At 41.8% G+C, this 15,086-nt stretch overlaps 1 protein-coding gene across 2 annotated transcripts in view; it reads right to left on the reverse strand.

Moving 5' to 3' along the window:
• MRPS5 (mitochondrial ribosomal protein S5) overlaps positions 1 to 14,741 on the reverse strand; it is a 29,221-nt gene extending 14,480 nt beyond the window's left edge. The window contains exons 1-5 of one of the 2 annotated variants that reach the window (XM_007082361.3): positions 14,545 to 14,741; positions 10,559 to 10,639; positions 8,670 to 8,807; positions 4,265 to 4,390; positions 2,144 to 2,377 (exon numbers count right to left, since the gene is read on the reverse strand). In XM_007082361.3, the coding sequence (XP_007082423.1) occupies positions 2,144 to 2,377; positions 4,265 to 4,390; positions 8,670 to 8,807; positions 10,559 to 10,639; positions 14,545 to 14,602 (637 nt within the window). In that variant the 5' untranslated portion in view covers positions 14,603 to 14,741. Of the gene's footprint in view, positions 1 to 2,143; positions 2,378 to 4,264; positions 4,391 to 8,669; positions 8,808 to 10,558; positions 10,640 to 14,544 lie in introns of those variants that run through there. The other variant, XM_042982038.1, reaches the window with a different exon arrangement.
• Between the last annotated feature and the right edge of the window lie 345 nt (positions 14,742 to 15,086).

Here is a 15,086-nt window from a genome sequence, read left to right on the forward strand (position 1 = left end):
AGGTAGTTAGTATATAGTGCAACAATGATTTCAGCAGTAGATTCCTTAAAGCCCCTTACCCATTTAGCCCATCCCCCCTCCCATAACCTCTCCAGCAACCCTCTGTTTGTTCTCTATATTTAAAAGTCCCTTGGGCACCTGGGTGGCTCAGTCAGTTACGCGTCTGACTTTGGCTCAGGTCATGATCTCATGGTTCATGAGTTCAGGCCCCGAGTCGGGCTCTGTGCTGACAGCTCAGAGCCTGGAGCCTGCTTCGGATTCTGTGTCTCCCTCTCTCTCTCTGCCTCTCCCCTGCTCACGCTCTGTCTGTCTGTCTCTCTCTCTCTCACAAATAAACATTAAAAAAAATTTTTTTTAAAGTCTCTTATGTTTTGTCCCACTCCCTATCTTCATATTATTTTTGCTTCCCTTCCCTATGTTCATCTGTTTAGTATCTTAAATTCCTCATCTGAGTGAAGTCATGATATTTGTCTTTCTCTAATTTCACTTAGCACAATACCCTTCAGTTCCATCCACATAGTTTCAAATGGTAAGATTTCATTCTTTTTGATTGCCAAGTAATACCCCATTGTATATACATACCACATCTTTATCCATTCATCCATCGATGGACATTTGGGCTCTTTCCATACTTTGGTTATTGTCAACAGCGCTGCTATAAACATTGGGGTGCATGTGCCCCTTCGAAACAGCACACCTGTATCCCTTGGGTAAATACCTAGCAGTGCAATTGCTAGGTTGTAGGGTAGTTCTATTTTTAGTTTTTTGAGGAACCTCCATACTGTTTTCCAGAGTGGCTGCACCAGCTTGCATTGCCACCAACAATGCAAAAGAGATGCTCTCTCTCCGCATCCTCGCCAACATCTGTTGTCGCCTGAGTTGTTAATGTTAGCCATTCTGACAGGTGTGAGGCGGTATCTCATTGTGGTCTTGATTTGTATTTTCCTGATGATGAGTGACGTTCAGCATCTTTTCATGTGTGTTAGCCATCTGGATGTCTTCTTTGGAAGAGTATCTACTCATGTCTTTTGCCCATTTCTTCACTGGATTATTCATTTTTTGGGTGTTGAGTTTGATAAGTTCTTTACAGATTTTGGATACTAACCCTTTATCTGACATGTCATTTGCAAATATCTTCTCCCATTCTGTCGGTTGCCTTTTAGTTTTGCTGCCATTGGGTAATTTTGAAGCTAGTCCTAGATACCTGTCTCTTCATCAAAATATTCTGGTGCCCATGCTCATCAATGCTCATCCTACTTTCAGCAGATGACCCCATCTCCTCCTCACAGACTAACTGAAGCCACCAGACAGCTACCACTCACCCACCACACCCCCAGCAGGCCCACATTTCCACTACCAACAACATAGGCTCCACCTGAACCCATAGTCACGAGTTAATCCATTTATCCACCCTGGGTCTGGGTCCTCATTAGGGTTTTAGTTTACGGTTTTTTTTCTCTCCCTCCCATACCTTCATCCACTCAACTGAAGCATTTTGCTCCGTTCTAAGCATGTTTACCTGAATCTCTCCGTCTCAACTTCTCTCCTCTTTAAGCCAAATTTAACAAAGTAGCCAAACTTGTCTATTTCTTCATCTCCTACTCATTGACAATATTGAATTTTTCACGTGAGTTTTACTTCTTTACGTATTAAGGATGGGGTGGTGCGGGGAGGACTTCATTTTCTAATTTGGCCTGATAAGTATTAGCAATTTTTATTTCATGTATGCTTTTATGACACTGAATGACAACTCTCTGGTTTACCTTCTGTTATCAAAACAGAACTCCCAAGACACGCTGCTCCATAGGTACCCCATGAGCACCTGTGTTTGAGGAACTGCACCCGACAAGTAGCTCTGTATAGATCTAAAATAGACCACCACATTCAAGGCTCTGAGAAGCCACACAGTAAGGATTCCAGAAGCCAATGCTTTGCATCCTGTGTGTGGACTACTTTTGCGTATGGGCCTCTAGTGTTCCATAAAATACAACTGAGTAATTAACACGAAGTTATTTCAATAATGCTCCAATCCCTTTTTTTGGAAAAAGGCAATCTAAACAGACAAGTAAAATCCACTTAAGGAATTCTAGAACTACAAGTACTCTCTCCATCACAAAGGTAAGCAACACCAGGACTCAGCTACCTCCATTGGGACCAGGGTCCGGGGGGCCAAGACTGACGCCTCCCCACGTGTTTCCACTCCATCCTCGCTCCCGTTTAACCTTCATCTTCCTCTTCCGGTCCCACTCTTCCCTCTGCTGGACCATCTCCGCCTCTATCTTCTCCTGGTCTTCCTTGCTTCTTTGGGCAATGGTCTGCACAGCTCCGTCTCTCATGAGAGGGACATTGAGACCAGGCCATAGGAAGCCATGACGCCCTGGAGGTTTGAAAACATACATTAATAAGAATTTTTAAAAGTCATTCGTTTCTTGGGGCGCCTGGGTGGCTCAGTCGGTTGGGCGTCCAACTTCAGCTCAGGTCACGATCTCGCGATCTCGCGGTCCGTGAGTTCGAGCCCCGCGTCGGGCTCTGGGCTGATGGCTCAGAGCCTGGAGCCTGCTTCCAATTCTGTGTCTCCCTCTCTCTCTGCTCCTCCCCCATTCATGCTCTGTCTCTCTCTGTCTCAAAAATAAATAAATGTTAAAAAAAAAAAAATTAAAAAAAAAAAATCATTCGTTTCTTACGTGCTAAAATGGTAGGCAAGGGGTGTACAGATAATGATGCTGCCGGAGGGAGCTTAAACTAACAATCACTTGGCAGGCCACTTGGCACCATCTATTAAAATTTTAAGTGTACCTACTGTAATAACTAGTAATCCCACTTAATGCTACCTACAGAAACATTCCCACACAGTTACGAGGCGTAAGTGTGCTTGGACAAGGAGGTCCACTGAAGTGTTACTTGTAAAGGCAAAGAGTGGAAGCGATCAAAATGTACAGCAATAGTGGACTGGTTAAATGACTACGGCATCTTCAACCCGTGAAATATTCTACACCAAATTCAAAGAATGAGGTTGCTATAGAGATACTGATGTGGAATAATTTCTAAGACCTAATATTAGTGAAAAAAGTAAATTATAGGACAGAATGTACCATATGATAGAATTTACTTTTTTAAAAAGAAAATATGTATTTCCTTTAGGGTATTTATGTATATAAAAACATTATAAAGGGTCAGAAGAAGGGGCGCCTGGGTGTCTCAAAGCATCCAACTTCAGCTCAGGTCACGATCTCATGGTTCATGGGTTTGAGCTCCCTGTCGGGCTCTGTGCTGACAGCTCAGAGCCTGGAGCCTGCTTCAGATTCTGTGTCTCCCTCTCTCTCTCCCCCTCCCCTGGTCGTACTCTGTCTCTCAAAACTAAACAAATGTTAAAAAAAAAAAAAAATTGTTTTTTAATAAAAAAGGTCAGAAGGAAACATATCAAAATGAGATCAGTGCCTTCCTTGGGGGGCAGCAACTGGGATCGGTGGGGAGATAGAAAGGGCATCAACGGGACTTTAGATTTCTCTACAATCTTTGAATTTTTTTACTGAGAAAGTATACACATATGATTGCTGTACTTTTTAAAAAGTTAAAAAATAAAATAAGATATAAGGTGAGTCATCAGAGAAAAAGATTCAAGTAGACACGTAAGTGCAGTGAAAGGTGTTTTCTTTATGCCTGAAGGCTATTATTACCAAGGATAATTGGTCAATAACCATAGCACAAAATGTTGATCCAAGTACACCATACAATTTTTACTCTTTAAAAAACACAAGTATAAACAGTTATGTTTCCAGGGGTTGGCAGACTAAGGCTCAGGGGCCAAATCCTGCCCACCACTTGTGTTTATAAAGTTTTACTGGAACACAGCTCTCCTGGTTAGATCATATATTGTCTAGGACTGTTTCTGTGCCCCCTTAGCAGAGCTGAAGAGTTGTAACAGAGTCCATGTGGCTCACAAAGCTAAAAATATTGACCATCTGGCCCTCTGCAGAGGTTTGCCAACTTTCACTGAATCATAAGATCCTTGAGGGCACTGTCACAGAAGATGTGACGCAAGGGCACTTAGGCTTGTGGAATGAATAACCGAATGAATTCCTTTCTATGGGATTTTCTTCCCCCAGAATCATGGGGCATTAAGTGAGCCATTTGGTTTAATTCTAAAACTGCAAACCTAATGCCCTTCATGAGAAATGTATGAGGCTTCTAGGCTATAAAAATCTCTACAAAACTGGGAGGGAAACTTTAAAAAGCACATTAGACTTTTTATAAATAAGCTTACCTTCACCAATGATCTGACCCCTGTTCAAATCCTTTCTTCTCTTTTTCTTAGTTCTTTTGCCTCTTCCTTTTCTTGCTCCTGCACCAGTCTCTGCTAAAGCCCCTTTCCATAGCTCATCTGCTGTCACTGTAATGAAACAGGTTTTTTGGTTTTTTAATTACCAAGCAATGATCTGTGGTCCCCTGCTGAATAAAAAAGGCCCAAAGAGTCCAGCTCACTTGTATCACTGTGGTGATGAAAATAAAATTATATCATTCTTTATACATATCAAACACATGGTTACATTTGGACAACCCAAGAGATGACTATACTATTCTCAAAGCGCATGGCCTCCCTCCACAAGACAGCCAACATTTAAATCCCATTTGCCGGTAGTTCATTTCCCAGACATCTCATCAACTATGTTACAGGTCTCTTCCCTGCCCTCCTGCCACCACTATAACCACTGAGATAATACCTATCCTTAAATACAGGTTTCTTAGCCCAAACAAGAATCAACATTGCAATCTGAACTCATAAATCTTAATACTGTGAACTGTTTGCTCTATTCTTCTGTGAATGCCTTAAATACCTCTGTGCATCCTTCAAAATAAGATGCCCACATTCACCTTCAACTCTAATTAAAATCTAAACCATACATAGGAAGGAATGAGGAGGTAGGAGTCTGATAGTTAATATTTGCATAGAGTGTGTGTATTCTCAAACCATGCTTGCCTTTCACTTGATGTATAGACCCCTACACTGCTGATTTATTTCCATTTGTGAATTTCTAGGATCCCCAAATCTTTTTCTACCATACATTTCAATCAGTACTTACCCCTCTGTACTTGTGGAATATTCAGATTCATTACTTTCGACACTACTGAATTCTATTGATGTAGCCAATTTAAGTCCTATCTTCCCAAGGACTTCCAGCCTTTCACAGTATCACCAATTGATTTTACAGTCATAGATTCTGTCCCATTACCAACTTATTTAATAAAGAATCACAGCCACACAAATGTTGTAGTACTCAAAACTCTAAGATACATCTATCTACATGCCGGAAATACTAAACATATTCCGGAAAACAAATGAGTTATCTTCATTCTCTTACCCTTAGGGTTTAAAAGTTCTACCTGCTTGGTTCCTGAAAGGTCTTCCCTTGATCTTCTGAGTAGATAGCATGGAGAGGGAAAAATGTTTTGGATTTATATTTTTAAAGGCTTTAATCTGTTCGGTATCCCATTTATGTAAACACATACATATTAGAGTTGATCTTCATAACTGAAGCTCAGAAGTAACTGAGATTCCACATCACATGCTGCTTTGCACCTCCCTGATCAGAGCAAAGGCTTTAAGTTGAGCTCAAACTTTGACGCTGATTCACTTAAAAGAACACAAGTTTGAAATAAAATCACCAACCCCAAACTAAATTCTCACTAAACATTTGGTTTTGTTTCCTAACCGCTTAAAAATGGTGCTACCTATAGATGCCATCAAAAACTTGAAAGTTCACAATGAAAGCACTTTTAATGGGGGCATATTAAGAGGTCAATTAGTTTTTCTTCACTTAGAATAAGCAAATCACTCATTAATACTAAAAAGGATCTGGGGCACCTGGGTGGCTCAATTGGTTAAGCATCTGAATTCAGCTCAGCTCATGATCTCACGGTTCGTGGGTTTGAGCCCCGCATCAGGCTCTGTGCTGACAGCTCAGAGCCTGCAGCCTGCTTCGGATTCTGTGTCCCTCTCTCTCTAGCTCTCCCCCACTTGTACTCTGTCTCTCTCTCTCTCTCAAAGATAAGTAAACATTAAAAAAAAATTTTTTTTAATAAAAGGGTATACTCTTTATTTCTAAAAAAAAAATACTAAAAAGGATCTGATTTTAAAAAGAAATTGATATTGAGACAAAGATGTAAAAGACTAAAAAGTTTAGTTCATTTTCTTTATTACATATTCTAAGAGGAAAATAAAATTTCGAACTACATCGGGAAAAGACAGTGAGTCATATGTCAACTCTTGAATGCCATTATGCTATTAAAAATGGTTTTAGTCTTTTTTCAGATTATAACAGAAATAGTTACTTTTTAAAATTTAGAAAATATAGGGGTCTCTGGGTGGCTCAGTCAGTTAAGTATCCGACTTCGGCTCAGGCCGTTTCTCACAGTCCGGGAGTTCGAGCCCCACGTTGGGCTGTGTGCTGACAGCTCCCTCTCTCCCTGCTCCTCCCCCACTCACACTCTGTCTCTTTCTCTCAAAAATAAATAAGCATTTAAAAAAATAAAGTGAAGTAAAAAATGAAATTTGGAAAATATAAGCACTATGACAAGCACACAAAAATTAATCATAATCCCACTGTTAAATCAGAACATACATTTTTTCTTCCTTCATGCATATACACATAAGTGTACATACATATTTCATTTGTTTTAGACAAAACTGAAATTATGCTACATGTACAATTTTGCATCCTGGTTTTTTTTACACATTACATTGTGAGCCTTATCTCATATTCTTACTATTATTCACAAACATAATTTTTTCAATGGCTCTAAGTTGAATTAAGTTATTTGACAGAGATTTTGCTATTTTAACATCAGAACATACTGGTCTGATTCTAATTAACCTGAGATGTTATTTAGAATAGATTTACTATTATTTCAGCTCTTTCTGTCATTTCTGGAAGGGCTTAGGTAGATTAACATATATACCTGTTAACTACCATAGTTAGGTAAAATATATTTCATGTTTTATACACACACACACACACACACACACACACATACATATATGCAAAATCCACTATTACATCCAATTTGATACATGGAGCTATTTCAGACTTAATCATGCTAAGTAAACTACTTGCTAATTTGGATCAAAGGTATTTAAATGGTAGATCCCCCCCCCACACACACACACACCCATAGCAGAGGGATAGATTTACAAGTACAATTGTTAAATACTCTTAGGAAATCTTAATGAGTTTTGACAAATTATAGTTTTTGGTTTTTGTGGGGGTTTTTTTGGAGGAAATTTACAAAATCAAAGACTATTTCCTACTGAAACAGCAAAAGCTAGCTAGCTCAATGCTAGTTTCAACTGAGTTCATCCTCTTAAAGTTAACCTTAGTGTGGCTTGGGAGCAATAAACTCATAAGGGTTCAGAGTCCTGTAACTGGGGAAGAACGTAGGCTAATGGAGAGTCAGAGGCAGATATGAGACAATAGTGCACGGACAGGGGTGTCAAAGGGCAAGGGGCACCTCTAAAACAAGAAGAGTTAGAGAAAAGGACTTCTAGGGCAGGGGAAAAACAACGGACAGTCCCTGGGTTATGATGGCTTGACTTGTAATTTTTTGACTTTATAATGGTGCAAAATGACATATATTCAGTAGCAACCGTCCTTCGAACTCTGATTTTTGATCTTTTCCTCTTTTCTCTTTGCACCAAAATCCACAGATACAACTGAGCCTGTGTTAGTTGCAATCCCCCTACAGCCTGGTCCTCATTTCTGCACTGCTACACAAATGACCTACCTACTATAAGACTTCCAAAGTGAAGTGATCTTTGATAAAGTGACAATGGAATACTCTGTAGTCACGACACTGCACTGAAGAAGTCTATGTACTGACATGGAAAAACATCTAATACACTGTTGCATGAAAAAAGTAGCCGACCAGTATTTTAAGGTAGTAGAATTATAGGTGATTTTCTTCTTTTTGATTTTCTGTATTTACCAAATAATCTAAAATGAATTGGCTTTATAATCCTAATTTCTTTTTTTTAAACAGAAGCTCTTCTTTTTTTTTTTTTTTAAGTAATCTCTACACCCAACATGAGGCATGAACTCACGACCCCAGGATTAATAGTTGTATGCTCTACCGAGTAAGCCAGCCAAGCATTCCAATTCTAATTTCTTTTAATTTGTCTAATGCTGAGTTCTGAAATTAATCTCCATTTATTACGAATCAAGATAATTTCAGTTCAGACTCGACTATTTCAAATACTACTGCAAGTCAGAGCAGTGTTAGCAAAACAATGTCTACTTAAAATTAACTTTTCCTGACTTGTACTCTCTCCTCAACTGAAGTGCAACTAAAAACAGACTTTGATTATATTCTTGGTGTGAATCTACATCAGCAGGGATCTGGGCCACGATTCACTACTCCTTAGGTCTCAGGTACCCAACCAAGGGGATAAAAGTAAACGAGTGCTCCCCAAAGAACAGTACAAATACAGCTGGTAATATGCGACATAATCCCAGGAGGTACTCTAAGGAATATTTTTATTTTAATAGCACATCATATACTAGTCTCTAAAGTGTTCATTCACTAAAGGAAGAAGAAAAAGAAGAAAAATTAAGATACGAAAGCACCTTTTATTTTTCTGTTTCACGAAATGGGAAGTTTGTAGCCAGTCTACGTACATTTAGTGAAGAAACTATAGGATCTATACTGGTGGCCCATCAAGTTACTGGGAGAAGAAATACAGCATTGTGTCTGTAGCGCACGGGTCAAGCTGGCAAAATGACGGCTGCCTCTGGTTCCTGGAGATGACAAAGGGCCTGTAGGGAGACGGAATAAAACTTTGGGTTAGATGTTCCACGCCTGCAGGAAAATATTGCCAGCACCAAAGAATGAATCATTACTAATGAAAGTAAGTCACTAAAATCCTGAACTTTTAAGAATCGTATTTTGAGGACAGTCTTTCTTTAAAACATAAATCAAAACTTGATTCTGCTAACTTAAATGTCCATCCTAGTTACAGAAGTTACAGTCTGTCCACACAACGGATGTAGCCATCTGAAGAAAGATGGAGATCTGTCCTTACCAGGGTTGCTACTTGCCCTTAGGAGCCCACAATCAACAGTGTAGTCTTGGCAAATGGCGACCTCTGCTGTATGAGCAGGGCCATGTACCCGTGTGGAAAGTCCTATAAATGACCTGTTCAGAAGAGCAAGGTGCAGAACAGTAGTAGAACATCCTGCCCTTCGTGTTGAAAAAACCAGGAGGGGATATGAATATACTTTATAGACTAATTTCAGAAGCATATAAAGGAAACTGGTAACAGCGGTTGCCTCTGAGGAAGAAAACTGATGCGTTTGGGGTTAGAACGAGAGATTTGCTTTTTTGTGGTTCTTGGAATTTTTCTAACTACATGCATGTATCACATAAAGTTTTTATGAAAAACCATGTCTTAGAGGCAGCCATTTGACCAATCCCATGGATGGTGGTGTCCAGCAGGGACAATGGCAGGGGTGACAGGAATTAGTGGACTCAAGGAAATGGGAACACTGATTACAAAAACCGCGTACACACTCCAGCTTTGCATTTCAGTGGAGAATTTAGTCACTATGAGAAAAGTGAAAAGGAGGATTAAAACAGCCCTCGAGAGAATAAAGTGTATTTAAGGGCAACAGGCTTGAACAGAAAGCCGAAGAGTGAAAGCAGCTATTTTCGAGTCTCTGAGAAATTAGGCCAGTCTCTGGCCTTCCTCACGAAGGCTTCTGCAGGCCCCATATCAGCTCAGGTTGGGGACACTACCTGGCTCACAATAGAGGGCAGAGTCAGTAGTTTACGAATGAATGAGTCACCCAACTAGTCAGTGAACAAATAAAGGGAAGACTTCAAGTCACCACCCTCTTCTGAACCCCTCAAGCAAGGTATGAAAGCATCTTCACAAGTGGGGTTAATAATATGAAAGGGAGGAAGACTAAAAGTAAAGCTCCAAAAAGGCCAAGAAAACAATGAGATTTCAAATCCGCCCTAACCATAGGGAAAGGGGGTTCCACGGACCGTAAGCACAACATGGACCAAGCAAGGGTTGGTTTCCTTCCCTTCTGGAGAGTGACTGAAGAGAGGGCCCTGCGCTATGGCAGTGTAGAAGCAAAGGTCTCTGCAAAGACCCTGCATTACGAGGATGCATCACAGTCCCCAGACAGCTCAGGACCCAGTCCTGCCATTTACTGGCTGTGCAATCTTGAGCAAGTCACTTAGCCTCTCACAGACTCACTCCATCGTCTGCAAGATGGAAAGGACAACCCCCTCATAAAAACTGGTGACGATTAACCAATATAACGTGTTACAAGCCTAGCACATAGGAATTAGTCAAAAACTGTAGCTATTATTTTTTAAAGCCTTGAACTATAACAACTGTAATCATAAAAAATTTGAAAAATACTCTAGACCTTATGTACTTCCATTATAAAGAATGCCCCCCCCCAAAAAAAAGTATGTGCTCTGTTCATTTACAGTTACATGAAGCCCTCTAGCATTAGATCCTGTAAGAAACAGTAGTTGGATAAATGAATCTCACCATTGCTGAGAACAGTCTTCAATGCCAAAATGGAAGCTGTTGGAAAGGTGTTTAGGTAAAGCTGCCTGGACCATATGTGACCTGTAAATTTAAAAAAAAAAAAAAAAATCTTTTAAGGTACTTTCTGCATTAAAAGGAACACTTTAACACCCAAAGAATATTAACATCTATAGAATAAAAGAACCAAGAGAAGGAAGTGAATAATTTCCAGGTTCCATGACCACGTGAAGTAGACAGCACCACCTTCTCCTTCATGCTCACATCTAACCAGTTACGAAGCCCTATTAATTCTCTGCAAAAATCTATCAGCTACGCCCTCCCCTATGGTCTCACTGCCCCCTCTTTATTCAGGTGCCATCCCTCAGCCACAAAGTAACAACAGTCCCTTAGTAGGTCTTGCTGCTACCCCTCTCATTCCCCATCTGCCGTCAGGCAGCCCTTCCAAAAATAACAAGTCTGGTCACCTCCCAGCTCTGATTTATCATTCTTTGGCTCCCTACTGCCTGCACCAATTCAAAACTCCTCAACATAGCCTACATGACTGCAACGAGGACCCAACCTCCCATATCAGCCTCAGTTGCCACCACTCTCCCCTCCACCCTCTCTGACTACACCAGACTTTGTAGTCATTCTTTTTTTTTTTTTTTTTAAAGACAGAGGTTGAGAGTGTGAGCTAGGGAGAGGGGCAGAGGGGGAGAGAGACAGAGAGAGAGAGAGAGAGCGAGAGAGAGAGAAAGAGAGAGAGAGAATATCTTAAGCTGGCTCCACACTCAGCACAGAGCCCTAAGCAGGGCTCAGTCCCATGACCCCAGGATCACGACCTGAGCTGAAATCAAGAGTTGGACACTTGGTCACCCAGACACCTCCAACTTGTAGTCATTCTTGAACACACTGTGCTCTTCAATCCCTTTGTGTCTCTGACACGTTCTCCTGAAATATCACTCTTGGTGAAGGCTCCTGGTTCCCAAAGTGGCCCCCCAGCACTCTGGGGGAGAGAGTCCCCCTCTCTCAAGACTCTGAAACTCCCGCAGTCTCAGGCTGTAACCGTATTATGTGCCACTTCACATAGCAGAGTGCTTCCAAACAAGTTCTGACAGCATTTACTCATAAGTGATTTTTGAAAAGGGTACCAAGACAAATCAGTGGGGAAAGAACAATCTTTTTAAGAAATGTTGCTAGGACAGGGGCGCCTGGGTGGCTCAGTCGGTTAAGCATCCGACTTCGGCTCAGGTCATGATCTCGCAGTTCGTGAGTTCAAGCCCCGCACTGGGCTCTGTGCTGACAGCTCAGAGCCTGGAGCCTGCTTCGGATTCTGTGTCTCCCTCTCTCTCAGCCCTTCCCCTGCTCACACTCTGTCTCCCTCTGTGTCTCAATAATAAATAAACATTAAAACAAAAAAAAAAAAAGAAAAGAAAAAAGAAATGGTGTTAGGACAAACGAATATCCTCTTGCAAAACAATGAAGTTAGAGTGCTACTTCATACCATATATAAAAATCAGCTCAAAATGGGTCAAAGACCTAAAGGTAAGAGGAAAAACTATAAAACTCTTAGAAAAAACCATAAGAGTACATCATCATGACCTTCAAATTGGCAATGGTTTCTTAGATATACTAAAAGCATAAGCAACAAAGAGTAAATAGATAAATCAGACTTCACTAAAATTTAAAACTGTGTTTTAAGGGACACTATATTCAGAATGAAAAGACAACACACAAATGGAGAAAATTTTTGCAAATCATCTATCTGACAAGGAACTTATATCTAGAGTATAGAAAGAACTCTTACAATTCACTAATAAAAAGACAACCCAATTTAGAAATGGGTAAATAGGGGCGCCTGGGTGGCTCAGTCAGTTAAGCGTCTGACTTCAGCTCAGGTCACGATCTCACGGTCCATGAGTTCGAGCCCTGCATCAGGCTCTAGGCTGACGGCTCAGAGCCTGGAGCCTGCTTCCCATTCTGTGTCTCCCTCTCTCTCTGTCCCTCCCCCATTCATGCTCTGTCTCTCTCTGTCTCAAAAATAAATAAACGTTAAAAAAAATTTAAAAAAAAAAGGGTAAATATTTGAATAGACATCTCTCCAAAGAACATTCATAAATGGCCAAATAAACACACACAAAAAAGATGTTTATAAGCCACCAGGGAAATGCAAATCAAAACCACAAACTGATACCACTTCACACCCACTAGAATAACTATAATCAAAAGGACAAATAATAACAAACGTTGACAAGAATGTAGAGAAGAACTCTCACGCACTGCTGGCGGGAGTGTGAAACTGTGCAGCTACTTTAGAAAACAGTCTAGCCATTCCTCAAAGTTAAACATGGAGTTACCGTTTGATCGTTTGATCGAGCAATTCCACTCCCGGGTCTATACACAACAGAAACAAAAATACTGCACACAAATATTTACAGCAACATCAGGCATAACAGCCAAAAGGTGGAAAAACCCAAATGTTCATCAACTGATAAATGGATAAACAAAATGTAGTAGATACATGCCACAGAAACTCAGCCATAAAACAGAATGCGGTAGTGCTACATGCTACAACATGAATGAATCTTGAAAACCTTATGCTAAGTGAAACAAGCCAATCACAAAAGACCACATAGTATATGATCCCGTCTATATGAAATATGCAGAACACAGCAAACTATAGAGGTAGAAAGATCAGTGGTTGCCTAGAGCTGGGAGCAATGAGCAAGTCGGGGGGATGAGAGCAAAAGGTTATGTTTTGGGGGAGATGAAAATGTTCTAAAAATTTATTATGGTGATGGTTGTATAGATTTGCAGATATACTAAAAACCACTGAACCATACACCTTCAGAGGATGAATTGTATGGTGTGTAAATTACATCTCAATAAAGCTGCTACCAAAAGAAAAGTTTATAATGCACCAGAAGAAGAAAAAACAAAACAAAACAAAACACAATCAGGCTCTGGAGCCAGATGGTGTGGGCGCAAAAACCTGACCTCCTCCCAGTGTAACTTTGAACACGATTCTCAACCTATGTGTCTTAATTCTTGGTCTGCAAAATAAGAATAGTAAAAGCATCTATCTCACAAAGGCACTGTATAGATGAAGTGAGGAAAAGCCTAAATAGTTTTAAGATAGTTCCTGGAACACAGTAAGAACTCATGAGGGAAAGCTACAAACGCTACAGGTGTTATTTGAATGGAGCCTTGAAAAGAGGAGGAGGTGGTCACAACATGAACAAAAGTAAAGAATGTTCAGGTCAGATTTCCGGCCAAATCATTTCAGGTTAAGTTTCCCAACAAAATGAGTTACCAAAAAGAAACAAACAAGACCTTTTCCGTTTTCAGAGGTCTTTAGAATTTGGAATTACGAATGTTGGGTTGTGGGTTTACAATAAAATAGAAGGATGAAAAAAAGCCCTAGTCATGAAGCACAGTGGTAGACCTTATGCTAAAGGATACAGCAGACTGACCCTCCTCAGGCTGCAAACCAACAAGGGGGGCGGGGGTGGGGGGTGGGAGGGGAGACAACAGTAACAGCAAAACTAAGGACATTCAAAACATCCTTCTTTTCAATAATGACACTGATCAGCCCGGGATCTAAAATGACTGACACTAATCCTATCCGACCCAAGCTGCAGGACTGCCTCCATCGGCTTCGAACTGCCACATCGACTTCACCAAAGGAACCTGTGGGTCACGCCCGCCGGGAAGGCGATGCTTGCTCCCCAGTTTCCCGCGCCTGTTAGCCAAGCACGCAGCAGGAGTCCGGTGAACTGGAACGAGCCTTGGACAGCGTCCAGTCCACCCTCACTTTACAGACAGAAGCCCTGCGACCCAGAGAGGGCGCGGAAGCGTGCAAGGTCACACAGCAGCTCCGGGCAGGATCGGAGCCCGGCATGATGGGTTCAGAGGCCGCTTCTTTCTGCCCGTGCATCCGCAGGCCGCAGGCGAGCCCCCGCTCCCGTCCCCGCTCAGAGCCCCTCTCCCGGCGTCCCGGCTCTCACCCGCCGGCAAGCCACACAGCGCAGGGAGGCAGCCTGCAGCTCGTACCACCGCCGCCATGGTGGAGCCCTGAGAGAGCCTCTGTCCAGGCCGCTTTCTCCACCGCCTGCCGCGACTGCTTCTCGCCAAACGTCTGGCCACGGCCTGCGGCTGAATTCCCGAGGCCAAAATGCCTCACCGCAGCGCACACCGAGGTGAGAGATGGTCTGCACCGGTAACAGGATAGAAATGAGTACGGCGCCGCCGCGGACAGCCCCGCTGAGGGTCCTCGCATTAAGACCCGGGGGCGGGGCTTGGGCTGGCTGCCGGTGGGGGCGCAACCGAGAAGGCGACGGGTGGCTCCGGCGCAGTGAGTTGGTGCTGTGGGCGGTTCGCAGCAAGAAGTGCGAGGTACAGACGAGCGCGAAAAGGGTCTACGTGAAGGTCCAAGGCTGATGTCTCCAGGAGGCTTAGAACTAATAGGTGAATAAGACCAGGAGTATAAAGTGTTCATACCCAACTTCAGTAAAGCTTGGAAGTTGGTTAGATTTATTTAAGCACTTCT

This window comes from Panthera tigris, chromosome A3 (assembly GCF_018350195.1).
Source record: "Panthera tigris isolate Pti1 chromosome A3, P.tigris_Pti1_mat1.1, whole genome shotgun sequence".
NCBI classification, from domain to species: Eukaryota; Metazoa; Chordata; class Mammalia; order Carnivora; family Felidae; genus Panthera; species Panthera tigris.